Here is a 16063-nt window from a genome sequence, read left to right on the forward strand (position 1 = left end):
ATATCCGTGTGTTGATTTATAGTCTGGGTGGCCTTCGGTCTGGCTGGGTGCTTGGGAATCATACATCTGAAACAGAAGATAGTCATACTAGTTAATGTCTAAGTATATTACGCAGTATGTTTTTCCCCATTCAGATAGACTAGAAGCCTAGAAATACTGGAGGGCTGAACACTATCAGCAACGATAGCTCTCCTGCCAGGCTGCCACTGATTCAAAGGACTTGCGTGCTAAGGTTAGCCAAACTCCGCCCTCTTTACCTTTTGTAATTATATATTACACTAGGATCATGCTCGTGCGTTGCAACGGGAACAAAACAATACATGGCCATCTCAACGCGTGCATTGTCAAAGTGACAAACGCAATCGTGATCAACAGACACTCACACACAGGTCGACAGCCGTCGACTACGCTTTGGAGTGCGAAAAATAATATTGTGATAATTCATTGTTTCAGGAAAACGATATAATTTCAGTAACATTTTATTTAGCCAATCATCACTGTTACATGAAAACCATAATGAGATAAGCATCAATTTTACATTTTGAGCTGAAGAAATTTCAACATGAAGAGCATCAAGAAATTGACGTTTTGTCACCGGACACTAAAATCTACTTTATCTTAGCAAAATGTTGTTTTGAGCCAATAGCTTAAAGATGAGCATCAATTTTACGTAACAAGGATACTGAAACAAAAAATTCACATAATTCAAGTACATAGTTCAAAATAAAGATCGCAGGTGAGCTACTGCCACTACAAAGATCAGTATAAGAAATGTATCTGCAAAACAACAATAATTAACAGTTAGTTATTACACACATTAGGGGTAGCGCCAATTGAAGAAAAGCTTGTCCAACACCGGTTGAGATGGTTTGGACATGTGCAACGGAGACCTCCAGATGCACCGGTGCGTAGTGGAATCCTAAATTAGGATAGTAACGTAAAGAGAGGCAGAGGAAGACCGAAGTTGACTTGGGTAGAGGCAATAAAAGGAGACTTGAAAGGATGAAATATACCCAAAGACTTAGCCTTAGATAGGAGTGCTTGGAAGACAGCTATTCACGTGCCTGAACCTTGATTGCTTCTGTTGGATTTCAACTCTAGCCTACCCCAACTTGTTTGGGACTTAAAGGCTTTGTTGTTGTTGTTGTTGTTGTTGTTGTTGTTGTTGTAGTTATTACACACATTCAATCTTTAAGCTATTACCATGAGTAATGGTATTTCATATTGCTATAGACAGAGCATATACCAAATCTCCACATTTAATAAAATATCTAAAACACCATCATAATACTTTGATTGCATTATAAGGAAATAAGCTACATATGAAAACAACTTTCTAGCTCAGAAGAGACAAACCACCTTTATTTACAAAAGTAAACATGTGAGGAAAATAATAATGTTCCATAGTATTTTAGAATGAAAGTACTATCATGTTTCAAATAAAATTTACACATTTTTAAAATAATCAAATCCATTTTCTTGTCAGACCACAAGACCCGGTTCCGAAACAAATGGCAACACAAGCAATTAACAAACTGTACCATTCAAAAAATCAATAAGTAATGCTATCACTGGAGAATTGAAAATGAAAGTAAGTAGTTCTCTTTAGTGTGCTAAGCATCACCAGTAACATCTAAGGAAAACACCAAACATACAAGGAGAAAGAATGAGCTCCTTTTGATCATCTACACACAAATTGCAGTGAGTTTCATCATCCATGTGTATATTCAAGTAAATATTTTCATCCTCCCTTTAGCTATTAAAGACATAAGACATAATAATAAAAAACAGAAGACATCGTCAGTTTGTGGCTAGTTGCCTACACATGTATCAATGTCACTGACACACTGAACTTCTAAGGTCTGCAGTGATGTTTGATTCTGAATCAGACGTTTTTCATGTTTTTAGCAGCCGAAGTGAAAATCCCTATGCAATTTATCAAATGACAAATGACCTATGCAATTTATCAATCTTCCAGTGCTGTATTTGTTTCCTAAGCACAAATTCAGTGGAAAACAAAGCTGCTCCAGAGCAAATATTGTCCATGGCACACCTACATGCCAAAGATAATTCACAGAGCAAACATACAGGAGCTGAAATGCCTTGATTAATGGAAAAGGACGCAGTGACCCAGTAGAAACATACTGATGCTTAGAGTGGGCAATGCTTGCACCATTCCAATCCACATCGATCTTTGCAATCATGTGGAGATTTTCATCCATGCTCAAGCTTGGCCAATTATGTATCTGCCCATCAGTTGGATCATAAGTGGTTCCATCAACCTTAAATCTTCGAAGTGTATCAGGCCACCTCACAATTGCCACAAGCTTCACTACAAACATCTGGTTCTGGTCTTATCAGCGCAAATCACAGTTGTACAAGAGCTCAATGATGTCCCCAGGGACGAGGTCGCAAGCAGGGTGGCCATGCGACCACCGCCCATCACGCTTGATGATTGCGTGCTCTGACTGAATCTCCTTGAGCCCCTCGAGCACCTTCGCATTGCTCTCCTGCCAGACGCTGACGACGGCATTGACAACGAAAATAAGGAAGATCCCAAAACAGCAGTGGGAAAAAAATTAGGGCACATGATAGGATAACAGGAGCAGTGTTCCTAGTGAAGCATTTATCAAGTGGGAGAATGGTATAAAAGAAAAAAAGGCAATGGGCCTGCTCGGCTGTGATTCTTATTGTTGTTTGGGCTGCAGTTGTTTTGGATTGGCTGTAATAGTTTCGGTACCTTGTGCGGCAGCTACAGCACTGCCTGTACCACAGCCGATCAGGCTGAATATGTTTTGCAGTTGTTATAACAATGAGGAAAAGTAACTTTCTCACCATATTTCAACATATGAGTAACGTTAAGAACAGGAAAGAAACTACCAACCTGAAGAGCATGATGAAGCAAGAGTCCACCATCATGCCTAAGGCAGGCCCATCCAATGAGGACCAGGAAAAAGCCAAACCCGAAATAGATTGAACCCTGCACAGTTTATGAGGCTCATTTGTTAGCTAGAAATATAAATGAAACTGAAACAACTTGGGTTTTGCAGGGATAATATCAGGACCTTGTGATTCTTAGGCCGGCTTGGTGGAGAATTACATAGCTTGCTTTAGCCCAATGGTCAGTAAGACACCAGAAACAAAGCAGATCTGACAACATGACAAATAACAGTGCTAATCAGTAAACAGGAGGCTAGACTGAAGTCAGAATCAATCAAGAGGGTGGATCATTATTACATTACCCATTGCCAGGAATCTCTTGTCAAACAGCATAATGATCCCAAGCAATGAGAAGAGGACTCCAAATCCAATCTAGCCCAGCCCAATCTCTGTTGGCAAAAAGAAAGAAAGAGAGGACGCAGACGGTTTAGCAAAAGTTGGGAGAAACGGGGGCATTGTACATTGCAAGTTTGCAACACAATCACAGCAAGGAGCTGTAGTGTCACAAACGTCACAAAAAAGCCAGTTTCCAGAATATATTGTGTTATGTTAGTAGACATGTTTAGCTATTAATTAATAGATACAGAGTGACTGATGGTCCGTATTATTCTTGATTAGACAAAAAACATGCAACTACATGCCATTAAAATCACGCAGTTCAGAACTTTGGAAATCAACGCATAGATTTGTAGGTGAAACCTACCTTGGTTAGTGCTTATTTCAAAAGTATATATGGAGAGTCGACAGACCACATAAGTGATAACTCAAAATATGAAACAGAAACAAAGATGCAGTACTGAACTTTTTTTTTAACAATGATGCATAATTGATTTGATACGAAAAGGCTAGGCAAAAGGTCCTGCTCCTTGCCAAATCGTCTCGGAAAAAACCCACTGTAGTCTGTAAATGACAAACATAAATAAGTTGTTGTCTTGTTGATATCTAAAAACCTAAACAACATGCTGGCTCATTTAATGTCATGAAAAAGGGCAGTACTGGAATAAAATGGCCTGATTATCTTTTCCATTTGGAACTGATGACTCTTTCTTCTTTTACTTCTACTTTTGAAAGTTTAGTGCAGCCAAAACAAGGTAATAATTAAATCTTGACATGATTCAGCTATTACCTCTTGACTTATCTCATGCTACTGTGAGAAGCAGTGCCTTCAGGATCAAATGCTCCTTTTTTGCTCAGCTGAAAGGGAACAAAAACAATTATTGCATCTGAGGTTAGACAAAATGCCACATGGCACCCAAGGAAATGATATGGAATACAGTTTTAAGACCAAGTTTCAGACATATATATTGTCAAGGAAATTTTAGAACAATTTTAGCTGGGGATACGGACCGCTCCCCAGCTACTCATATCTGCTTCTTGCCATGCGTCATGAGCATGGCAGTGTACAAATTGAAAATCTTTGCGCATTTCAATTTTGGGAGCGTGTTTTTAAGGTATATCCTAATGTTTATATAATCTCTGTGCATACATTGGACATCTGATAGTTGCTTTGTTTCGCAACATTGGTAATTTTAAGTCTTATAAACCATGACATGCCAACATGTATTAGAACAACGAACACTGAAGAACCAGAAGAATCACATACCTTCTTCGTTAAACCTGAAGAGGAGTTTACAAACTCGTCCCTGCAGCATTTAGGAACATCTCTGAAATTTGTTTGTCCTTTGCCTATACTCTGGTGATTTATTAGAGTAGGTAATGAACTGCAGCGGAGCGAAGGGGAGGAGCCGCCATTGCCCTTTTCGACGGGGAAGCTGTAAACGATGGGTCTGCTAGGGATCTGGCAGGGTGGTCGCCATGGCCGGCGAGGTCACATCCGATGCTAGATCTTGAAGGGCCTAGTGAAGGAGGTTGGGGAGGCAACCGACAGCGCGACGGGCGCGAACGGCGAGGTCGATGGGCGTGTGCGACGAGGGCCTTCTCGGTGGTCCGTCGGCCGCGGATCGGCGGGGCGAGGCCGACGGCGCGGGCGCGAACACCGACGGTGCGGGCGTGAACACCTTCTCGGCGGCGGAACAGGCTTGGGCGGCGGCGCGGCAGGGACGGAGAGGAGGCGGCCGCGTGGCTGAGCCCGGGGCGAGGAGTACTGTCGACCGAAACAATGGATCAGAAATCCAATGCAACACGACTTACCGGCGTGGCTCCTCACGGATCTGCAACGGGTGCTCGGCGGTGTCGGACAGGGGCGGGGCGAGGTGCTGGTGCAGGCGCGAGGGTGTGGCGGCGTGGGTTGCGGTCAGTGCGCGTCGTGGGAGAGCGCAGATGTGGGCAGGCGAGGGTGCGGTGATTCCTTTCCTTCCGGGGCTGCGGTGATTGCGCGTCGCACGGGGCCGGTGCACTGCATGCGGGGGCGAGTGAAAGCTCGCCCGGCGAGCGCAGGAGCGTGCGATTTTTCGCACGTCGATCAACGATTCCCATCGCTAATTTTTTTTTGGCGCGTCTCGCGTGATTGGTGGCGGGGTGATCGCGGAATTGATGACGGATGGTTATGGGAATTGATTTTTTTTTTTTTTGTCTTTCTGATTTGCTACGGCTGTTACGAGAATTGAGCTGATCGTATGGACGAGTGCGCGTTGTCTTCTCGATCTAATCGCATCAAATGGCTTTGGTGTCGTACCTGTGGACGGAATAGTTATCAATGTTTTAGTTATGTATGGTGGTTGGTTACATCTTTTTCTTTCACTTCTTTTGGTCACTTCTCTTCATCTGTTGGCTATTAGCGTTGGTTGTGGTACTAGCACAATGTATATTCAGGCTCACCTTCCCAATATGCTCAAAAGCACGTAAATGCGTCTTTATATGTACTGAAATTTGTGCAGTAGGGGGGGCGAACACAAGAATAGATTTTAAGGCTTACTATGATGCTGTAAATCGTGCAATTACCTACCAAATCATCCCTGACAATAGCGTTTGGGATCTTACCGAGTGAATCTACACATTGCAATACCTAATATACTCAGGAAGTTGTCTTTTGTCTATGCCTTCTCATTAACAAAGACTGATCTAGAATTTCCATATACTTGTTATGTTAGGGCACCACTTTAACTACCATGCATAAGCGATCAATGGTACAGAGTCAGACAGTCAGTTTTTTTTGTGTGTGTGGTGGAATTTTTCTACACAAGGTGCCTCATGCAAGCATTGTGCCGCATTCAAACTTATTTTGTATGTTTTGCACATGAGGTATACGGAGTATGCCAAACAGTCTTATGTGATGTATTGGTTTTAACAAGTTCTAAGGAATCAAAACTTCAACTGTCCCACAAAATATATTACTTATTAGTGGCTATTATCGTGGTCGTATTTCTTTTTTTTACCATGTTTTATTTCTAGCTTAGAAGTAGAGGAAGGGTAGGGCATATGATGTGGAATTTTAGAGGCCCAACCCTTCGGTCAGATGAGATGCCTTCCAATTGTGAGGGTGACTCACATGTTCCAGGCTACCGACCAAGAGGTTTCAATAACCTAGCAACCGCTGAACCAACTCTTGAGATGTTATCAGACTAGCCAAAACTAAGTTGACCTAACCACTAGGGTTTGTTCCTGCAAGAAATAGAAGAAAACCAGCAAGAACAAGGTGCAAGCAATTTTAAATTGCAAGTATGTAGTGAAATATTAAGATGGGGCTTTGAGTAGAGGTTGGTTTGTTGGTCTAACCGACACAAGAGACAACACAAGCAGTAGTTTCCAAAGGAACTGAACCGTACTAAAACAAAACCCAACTCTTATATATAAAGGTACCCCTCCTTTTATAGCCAAAATGGTTGCTGCTACAGTGCATGCTACTACTATAAGAAAAATGGAGCCTAGGCCCATTTACTTTGAATTTTGGTGTTTGATGACCAACACAACTAAATTGGACTAATGAATTTGTAAGTAATTGTTTTGTAGTTCAATAGGATGCAAGACGTGACTTGGACGAAGGCGACATGATGATCCCACAATCAACACCATAAGCAAGACCCTAAAAGCACAAGAGAAGACCTAAGATATCAACCATAGTCTAAGCACGAAGATGGAAACCAAGCCAGACGCAAGATCGCGCAGAAACGAGCTCGACAGAGGTGACCGGACACGGCCCTTATAGGGACTGGACGCGTCCGATCAGTTGCTCAGCAACAGCAGGCGTCAGCAGCTGTGACCGGACACTGAGCGAAGTAGTGACCGGACGCACCGATGACAGTGTTTTTCGTCACGGTAATGTCTTCAGCGTGACCGGACGTAGCAGCACTGGACGACCGAACGCACAAAGTACAGCGTCCGATCGAGTGCAGAGAGGTTCTAGAGCGGCGCCAGCGTGATCGGACGCGTCCGATCGATGATGACCGGACTCGTCCCAGAGTCCGATTAACGCACGCGCTCCAACAGTTGTGACGACCGGACGCGTCCGATCAGGACGACAGCAGCGTCCAGTCAGTAGCAGAAAGTTGAGTTTCGTCCCCAACGGCTACTTTCTCTATGGGGCTTATAAATAGACCCCCAACCGGCCATTTGAAGGGTGGAGAGCTAAGGAAACATACCAAGAGTGTTGATACACTATTTTAGTGATCTCCACTTGTATAGTGCTTAGTGATTCATTAGGTGATTAGCATAGGTGCTTTCCAAAGTACTTAGGTTGATTAGACCATTGCTTATGTGCTTGCTCCAGGTTTAGGCCTAGTGTTTAGTGAGGTTTGCACATCTCTTTTCACTCGGTGCTTGCACGTACCATTGTTGTACATCGGAGGGCTTGTAGTCTTGCGAGATCACACCAACCGTATTTGTGGTGTGGCCGCCACCATGTACAGAAGGGAACAAGGCCCACGACGATTCGGCCGGAAGCTTAATAGTGAAGACGGCGGGGAGCATCCGAGAGAGGCTTATCGGAAGACACGTTGGAGACCCGCTTGCGCGTGGGGAAGACCCGAGGCTATCCACGGAGTTACTCGACCGGGAGCTTGGCCCTTACGAGGGATTCCTTGCGAGGGGCTCCAACGAGGACTAGGGGGAAGCTTGCGCGCTTCTCGATACCTCAATAAAAATACCGGAGTCATCGACGGAAGTTTGTATATCTCTATCTTGCTCTTTAGCTTCCGCATTTACATTATTTGCATAACTCCTTTTGCGGTAGAGATAGCAACACACTAGCAAAACCGTAGTTGCATATTTAGATAGTTTATCTTTTGTATAGGTTTTGCTAAGAATAGAAAAAGATGTCATAGTTTAGAGTTAGAGTTGTAAGTTGCCTAATTCACCCCCCTCTTAGGCATCTCAGATCCCTTCAATTGGTATCAGAGCCAGTTGGCTTAATTTGGACCTTTGGCTTCACTGCCATTGAGCCGACGCTATTTAGAGTGGTTGAGATGGATACCTCTAGGCCTCCGCACTTTGACGGCACTAACTTTCCCTATTATAAAGCTAGAATGACTTGTCACCTTGAGGTGGTAGATTTGGATGTTTGGAGAGTCATTCGTGACAGGATGAAACCCATTAAGAATCCCGATAAACCCACAAAGAGTGAAGAAAAAGAAATCCATTTCAATGCTAGAGCTAAAAATTGCTTGTTTGAATCTTTTAGCATGGATGTGTTTAACCAAATGTTCACTTTAAATACGGAACATGAAATTTAGTTAAAACTCCAAGAGCTCCATGACGGCACAACTAATGTCCGTGAGCAAAAACATTGTCTAGCTAAATAAAATTATGATTCCTTTAAAATAAATGATGATGAGCTTGTTCGTGATATGTATTCTCGTTTGAATATAATTATCATTGAGCTCCATTCAATAGGATTAATAAAGCTAGATGATGCAGACTGAAAGGGACCGTGACGCCTAAGAGAGGGGGGTGAATTAGGCAACTTAAAATTCTAACTCTAAACTATGGCCTCTTTTTCTAACCTTAGCAAAACCTATGCAAAAGATAAACTATATAAATGTGCAACTACGGTTTTGTTAGTGTATTGCTATCTCTACCGCAAAATGAGTAATTCAATCAATATAAATGCGGAAGCTAAAGAGCAAGGTAGAGATATGCAAACTCCCATCGATGACTCCGGTATTTTTACTAAGGTATTGAGAAGCACGCAAGCTTCCCCCTAGTCCTCGTTGGAGCCCCTTGTAAGGAATCCCTTGCAAGGGCCAAGCTCCTAGTCGGGTAACTCCATGGATAGCCTTGGGCCTTCCCCACACGCAAGTGGGTCTCCGACGTGCCTCTCGGCAAGCCTCTCCCGGATGCTCCCCGCCATCTTCACTATCAAGCTTCTGGCCAAAACGCCATGGGCCTTGTTCCCTCTAGTACACGGTGGTGGCCACACCACAAACACGGTTGGTGTGATCTCGCAAGACTTCAAGCCCCTCCGATGTACAACAATGGTGCGTGCAAGCACCGAGTGATAAGAGGTATGCAAACCTCACTAAACACTAGACCTTAACCTAGAGCAAGCGCATGAGTGATGGTCTAATCAACCTAAGCACTTTGCAAAGCACCTACGCTAATCACTTAATGAATCACTAAGCTCTATGTAAGTGGAGATCACTAAAATGGTGTATTAACACCCTTGGTATGTTTTTTCAGCTCCACACTTCTTAAATGGCCGGTTGGGGGTCTATTTATAAGCCCCATTGAGAAAGTAGCCGTTGAGGACGAAATCCCGCTTTTCTGCTACTGACCAGATGCTGAAGTCGTCCTGACCGGACGTGTCCGATCGTCCTAACCGTTGAACCATGAACCATTGATCGGACACTGCCAGCGTCCAGTCACCTGCCACCGGACGTGTCCGGTCGTAGTTTTGCCATTCTGGAACCTCTCTGTACTCGATCGGACGCTGCTTTCCTACGTCTGGTTGTTTCATCGCTAGCGTCTAGTCCAACGTCCGGTCGCTGCTGCTGACGCCAGTTTGCCGAGCCTGTTCACCGATGCGTCCGGTCCAGTGTCCGGTCGCCTCTGCGAGCTCGTTTCTTCGTGATCTTGCGTATGGCTTGGTTCCTATCTTTGTGCTTGGACTTTGCTTGATATCTTGAGTCTTCTTTTATGCTTCTAAGGTCTTGCTTAAGGTGTTGATCATCGAATCATCACGTCGCCTTCGTCCAAGTCACGTCTTGCACCCTATTGGACTACAAAATAAACACTTGCAAATTTATTAGTCCAATTTGGTTGTGTTGGTCATCAAACACCAAAATCCAAAGTAAATGGGCCTAGGGTCCATTTTTTTTACAATCTCCCCCTTTTTGGTGATTGATGACAACACGACCAAAGCAAGCAAATAATAAAAATCTTGAAATTTAAAAACTACCTACTTGCGAGGATGCAATGCAAGGGGCAAGATTATGTGATGCTAAAAGATACTACTTTGTAAAACTAAATGATACTACATAAAACTTATCTTGCCCTTACAAATGTCCCCATGTGGCATTATGGATTTAAGCCTTGTTTCCTACAAATTCTCCCATTACATAGGCAATCCATAATCCACTATCCTCTATTTCTTGGACCATTACATCTTGTATTAATGCTTGCCTTTGGTCCTCTAAATTCTCCCCCTTTGGAATCAAACACCGAAAAGGAAGACACTAGTAGCACAAGGGAGGGTCAAACTTTGTGATCCTTTGCATATAGAGTAGAATAGATCATAAAATTTGACTCTCACATTATATAGTTTAAGCTCCCCCTAAATATATGCATACATATGATAGAAGGGAAAGTATATGCACAATTATCAATTTAATGCAGAAGGGAATTTAATCTATATAATGCATGGAAAAAACATATAAACATTAAAAAGAGATCAACATGATGATATTGGTTTAGAAATACCACATGTGGAAACCAAATTGATTTCTACCACTTGTAATGAGTGGTGGATATTTGAAGTATCATGCTTAGCTCCAGGGACTCCATTTTCCTTGCAATGAGACTACTACACACATGATAAGCTTAAAAAGGTGTTAGTCTCAAATCATCCAACTTGTAGAGTAACCTCCCCCTAAATTTGTGCACACAAGTGTGGAATACTTGTAGGAAACAAACACATTGATTTTAGAATCAATAATACCACTTAAAAGATGACATCTCATGAATGTGAAAATCATTTTCGAAGATGATATTCGGGAGAGATTATCTACAATTTGGACTTTGGCACATATTAGATGAACAATTGTAAGACAAGCCATGTGCCTTGCTTCTAAACAATTTTAAACCATGTAGGTTTGCTCTAATGATTAAGAATGAAACCGAGCAAGCCTACCATAAGATATACCTAATGTATGCATAACAAAAGATATAAGCATGCAAATGCAAACATAGGCATGAATAGTAACTAGTATGCTTAAGGATGTCAATTTGTAAGAAATACCAATTGAAATGAGTACCAATTGAAAGCAATAACATCTAGTTACCTAACATAGGAAGGGGAATTTAGGTCTATAGTATGCACTAACCCACTTGGTAATGATTTTGTCCATCATGATGCACCCCATGAAATGCATCCAAACTTTGTCAAGTCTCCAAATTCCTTGAAGTCCTTTGGACTTCTCACTTCCCTTTCGGGATCCAAACCTTCTTGGTGCTCCTCATATTGGAAATGATCTCCTTTGGCACCCAAAAGCGTTTGACCCCATTGTTGGCTTGCTTGTTCACTTTGATGGCCACCACTTTGTTATTTTTCTTCTTCTTCAAGAGATAAGGTGTGGAGGCCTTCTTGTCCACCTTGTTGGTGTAGGTGTTGGAGAGCTTGCTTGTTTGCTTCTTCTCTTTCTTCTTTGCTCCTCCCCCATTCTTCACCTTGCACTCATAGGACTTGTGACCTTCCTTGTGGCACACGTAACAAACCATGGGTTGTCCTTCATCAAGCTTCTTCAATCCCTTGACGGTGTTATCTTGATGAAGTTGGGTTTGCTTCGCCTTACCTTTTAATTGAGTCAAGTCCTTGGTGAGACGAGCTACTTCTTGCTTGAGTTGCTCATTCTCCTTTGCAACCTCTTGTGTGCATGTATCTACAACAACTTTCTCAACACAAACTTAGTTTCACAAAGGTGAGTCTAAACATAAATCATTACAAGAAGTAGAGGCATCCTTTTTAGACATGTTAAAGATAGAACTTTTCTTTTTAGATGCCTTGGTGGGGGTCGTACTAACGGCTTTAAGATTAACAACTTTATTAGTTAGCTCATCACAATGTTTGCACATGGTTTCCATTTTTGCAAACAAACTTTTATAAGCATCTTGTGAGCTAGCTAACTTTTCTTTTAATTTTTTATTTTTCTTTACAAGTTGCTCATCATTGATTGTGCATTCATTTATTGTTGCACTAGTCTTAAGTTGCTCAATTTTAGTAGATAGTTCAATATTGAGATTAGCAAAGTTCTCATATTGTTCAAGCAAAGTTTTGTATGCTTCTTGTGAACTATCTAGCTTTTCTTTTAAACTTTTGAGCTTCTTTTGTTGACTAGTGTAAACTTTAGCATAATTAAGATTTTGTTGCATAATTTCATCATAAGAAGGCATATCATCATCACTATCACTCTCACTAGAGGATGAGCTTTTGTTACCTCGTGCCATAAGGCACACACGAGAAGAGCTTGATGATGAGTGCTTGCGGCCTCACCTCTTGTGATGGTGTTCTTCTTCACTTGAAGAATCATCCCATGATCTTATTGATGTGAGGGCTTGGTTCTTGCATACCTTCTTCTTTGTCTTAGGTGTGGGCTTGTTTGGACAAACTTCCATAAAGTGCCCCAACTCGCCGCATCCATAGCATCCTCTCTTTCTTTGCTCATTTCTTTGATTGGTGAAAATGAGATCTTGAATTTGGATGGGCACACCCTTGACATTGAGCCTTTGGATCATCTTCTCCACCTTGTTGATTAATTTGATTGATTCTTCATCAAGGTCGGAGGTGGAGGAGGAAGATTGATCATCATCACTTGAATCTTCATCATCATCATCGTCGTCCTCATCATCTTCTTCTTCTTCACTTGAGGAGATTGAGCTTGTCTCAACTTGCTTCCCTTTCATCTTCTTTTTCTCGCTACATGCGAGAGCTTTGCCTTTGCTTGATGAATAAGCTTCTTCTTTACCCATCTTACGTGACATTTCAAATGCCACTAACTTACCAATAACTATGCTCGGGGTCATGGTGCTCAAGTCCTCCATGTTGTGAAGGATGGTGATGATGCTTGCATATTTCTTTTGTGGTAGCACGGAGATGAACTTCCTCATGATGTCCACATCATCTAGCTTTATTAATCCTATTGAATGGAGCTCATTGATAATTAGATTCAAACGAGAATATATATCACGAATAAGCTCATCATCATTCATTGTAAAGGAATCATAATTTTGTTTAGCTAGACAACATTTTTGCTCACGGACATTACTTGTGCCATCATGGAGCTCTTGGAGTTTTAACCAAATTTCATGTGCCGTATTTAAAGTAAATACTTGGTTAAACACATCAAAGCAAAATGATTCAAACAAGCAATTCTTAGCTCTAGCATTGAAATGTATTTCTTTTTCATCACTCATTGTGGGTTTTTTGGGATTCTTAATAGGTTTCATCCCGTCACGAGTGACTCTGCATACACCCAAATCAACCGCCTCAAGGTGGCAAGCCATTCTAGCCTTATAATAAGGGAAGTTAGTGCCATCAAAGTGCGGAGGCCTAGAGATATTCATCCCAACTACTCTAAATAGCGTCGGCTCAACGACGGTTAAGCCAAAGGTCCAAATTGAGCCAACCGGCTCTGATACCAATTGAAAGGGGCTGTGACGCCTAAGAGGGGGGGGGGTGAATTAGGCAACTTAAAATTCTAACTCTAAGCTATGGCCTTTTTTTCTAACCTTAGCAAAACCTATGCAAAAGATAAACTATATAAATGTGCAACTACTGTTTTGCTAGTGTGTTGCTATCTCTATCGCAAAAGGAGTAATTCAATCAATATAAATGCAGAAGCTAAAGAGCAAGGTAGAGATATGCAAACTCCCGTCGATGACTCCGGTATTTTTATCGAGGTATCGAGAAGCACGCAAGCTTCCCCCTAGTCCTCGTTGGAGCCCCTCGCAAGGAATCCCTCGCAAGGGCCAAGCTCCCGGTTGGGTAACTCTGTGGATAGCCTCAGGCCTTCCCCACGCGCAAGTGGGTCTCCGACGTGCCTCTCGGCAAGCCTCTCCCGGATGCTCCCCGCCGTCTTCACTATCAAGCTTCCAGCCAAAACACCGCGCGCCTTGTTCCCTCCAGTACATGGTGGCAGCCACACCACAAACGTGGTTGGTGTGATCTCGCAAGACTTCATGCCCCTCCAATGTACAACAATGGTACGCGCAAGCACCGAGTGGTAAGAGGTATGCAAACCTCACTAAACACTAGGCCTAAACCTAGAGCAACCGCATGAGTGATGGTCTAATCAACATAAGCACTTTGCTAATCACCTACGCTAATCACCTAATGAATCACTAAGCTCTATGCAAGTGGAGATCACTAAAATGGTGTATTAACACCCTTGGTATGTTTCCTCAGCTCCACACTTCTTAAATGGCCGATTGGGGGGGTCTATTTATAAGCCCTATTGAGAAAGTAGCTATTGGGGACGAAATGCCGCTTTTCTGCTACTGACCGGACGCTAAAGTTGTCCTGACCGGACGTGTCCGGTCGTCCCAACCATTGAACCGTGAACCACTGATCGGACACTGCCAGCGTCCAGTCACCTGCCACCGGACGTGTCCGGTCGTAGTTTCACCGTTCTGGAACCTCTCTGTACTCGATCGGACGCTGCTTCCCTACGTCTGGTCATTTCGCCGCTAGTGTCTGGTCTAGCATCCGGTCACTGCTGCTGACGCCAGTTTGCCGAGCCTATTCACCGGTGCGTCCGATCACCTCTGCGAGCTCGTTTCTTCATGATCTTACGTACGGCTTAGTTCCTATCTTCATGCTTGGACTTTGCTTGATATATTGAGTCTTCTTTTGTGCTTCTAAGGTCTTGCTTAAGGTGTTGATCATCGGATCATCACGTCACCTTCGTCCAAGTCACGTCTTGCACCCTATTGGACTACAAAACAAACACTTGCAAATTCATTAGTCCAATTTGGTTGTGTTGGTCATCAAACACCAAAATCCAAAGTAAATGGGCCTAGGGTCCATTTTCCTTACACAGACATCATGAGGAAGATCATCTCTTGCTACCACAAAAGAAATATGCAAGCATCATCACCATCCTTCACAATACCGAGGACTTGAGCATCATGACCCCGGCCATAGTCATTGGTAAGATAGTGGCATTTGAAATATCATGCAAGATGGATCAAGAAGAAGCCTCTTCATCATGCAAAGACAAAGCTCTCACATGTAGTGAGATAAAGAAGATGAAGGGCAAGCAAGTCGAGACAAGCTCAAGCTCAAGCTCCTCAAGTGAAGATGAGGATGATGACGACGAAGAATCTAGTGATGATGATCAATCTTGCTCCTCCACCTCTGACCTTGATGAAGAATCTATCAAGCTTATCAACAAGGTGGAGAAAATGATACAAAAACTCAATGTCAAGGGTGTGCCCATTCAAATTCAAGATTTCATCTTCACAAATCAAAGAAATGAGCAAAGAAAGAAAGGATGCTATGGATGCGGCGAGTTGGGACACTTTGTGGAAGTTTATCCAAATAAGACCACACCCAAGACAAAGAAGAAGGCGTGCAAGGACAAAGCTCTCACATCAATAAGATCATGAGATGATTCTTCAAGTGAAGAAGAAGACCACCACAAGAGGCATGGGCACAAGCACTCATCATTAAGCACTTCACGTGTGTGCCTTATGGAATAAGGTAACAAAAAGCCTATCCCTAGTGATAGTGACAATGATAGTGATGATGAGCTACCTTCTTATGATGAAATTTTGCAACAAAATCTTAACTTTGCTAAAGTTTGCACTAGTCAACAAAAGAAGCTTAAAAAATTAAAAGAAAAACTAGATAGCTCACAACAAGCTTATGCTATTTTGCTTGAACAATATGAAACTTTTGTCAATCTTAATATGGAGCTATCTATTAAAATTGAGCAACTTGAGACTAGTGCAAACACAGATAATTGCACAATCAATGATGAGCAACTTGTAAAGAAAAATAAAAAATTAAAGAAAA

At 42.5% G+C, this 16063-nt stretch overlaps 1 protein-coding gene across 2 annotated transcripts; it reads right to left on the bottom strand.

Moving 5' to 3' along the window:
• Positions 1-422: 422 nt before the first annotated feature.
• On the bottom strand, positions 423-5318 carry LOC136527569 (uncharacterized). 2 transcript variants are annotated; one of them, XR_010776848.1, is made up of 7 exons: positions 4544-5318; positions 4067-4134; positions 3243-3329; positions 3066-3150; positions 2885-2980; positions 2146-2520; positions 423-777 (listed from the first exon to the last, which is right to left on the bottom strand). XR_010776848.1 is itself a non-coding variant. In XM_066520345.1 (6 exons), exons 3-6 carry the CDS (start codon positions 3271-3273, stop codon positions 2358-2360), a joined length of 375 nt encoding a protein of 124 aa, XP_066376442.1. In that variant the 5' UTR covers positions 3274-3329; positions 4067-4134; positions 4544-5316; the 3' UTR covers positions 1703-2357. The 2 variants fall into 2 exon arrangements, 1 of the variants encoding a protein (XP_066376442.1); XM_066520345.1 differs by lacking the exon at positions 423-777 and having other exon boundaries at positions 1703-2520; positions 4544-5316.
• Between the last annotated feature and the right edge of the window lie 10745 nt (positions 5319-16063).

The sequence above is a fragment of the Miscanthus floridulus genome, chromosome 19 (assembly GCF_019320115.1).
Source record: "Miscanthus floridulus cultivar M001 chromosome 19, ASM1932011v1, whole genome shotgun sequence".
Lineage (NCBI taxonomy): Eukaryota > Viridiplantae > Streptophyta > Magnoliopsida > Poales > Poaceae > Miscanthus > Miscanthus floridulus.

Bases quoted from the DNA above. Each gene is read 5' to 3' on its own strand.
- LOC136527569 (XM_066520345.1), bottom strand. From the start codon at position 3,273: ATGCTGTTTGACAAGAGATTCCTGGCAATGG. The intron at 2,981-3,065 runs GTCCTGATATTA...TAAACTGTGCAG, and splicing joins GCCGGCCTAAGAATCACAAG to GGTTCAATCTATTTCGGGTT. The intron at 2,521-2,884 runs GTTGGTAGTTTC...TGCCGTCGTCAG, and splicing joins TGCTTCATCATGCTCTTCAG to CGTCTGGCAGGAGAGCAATG.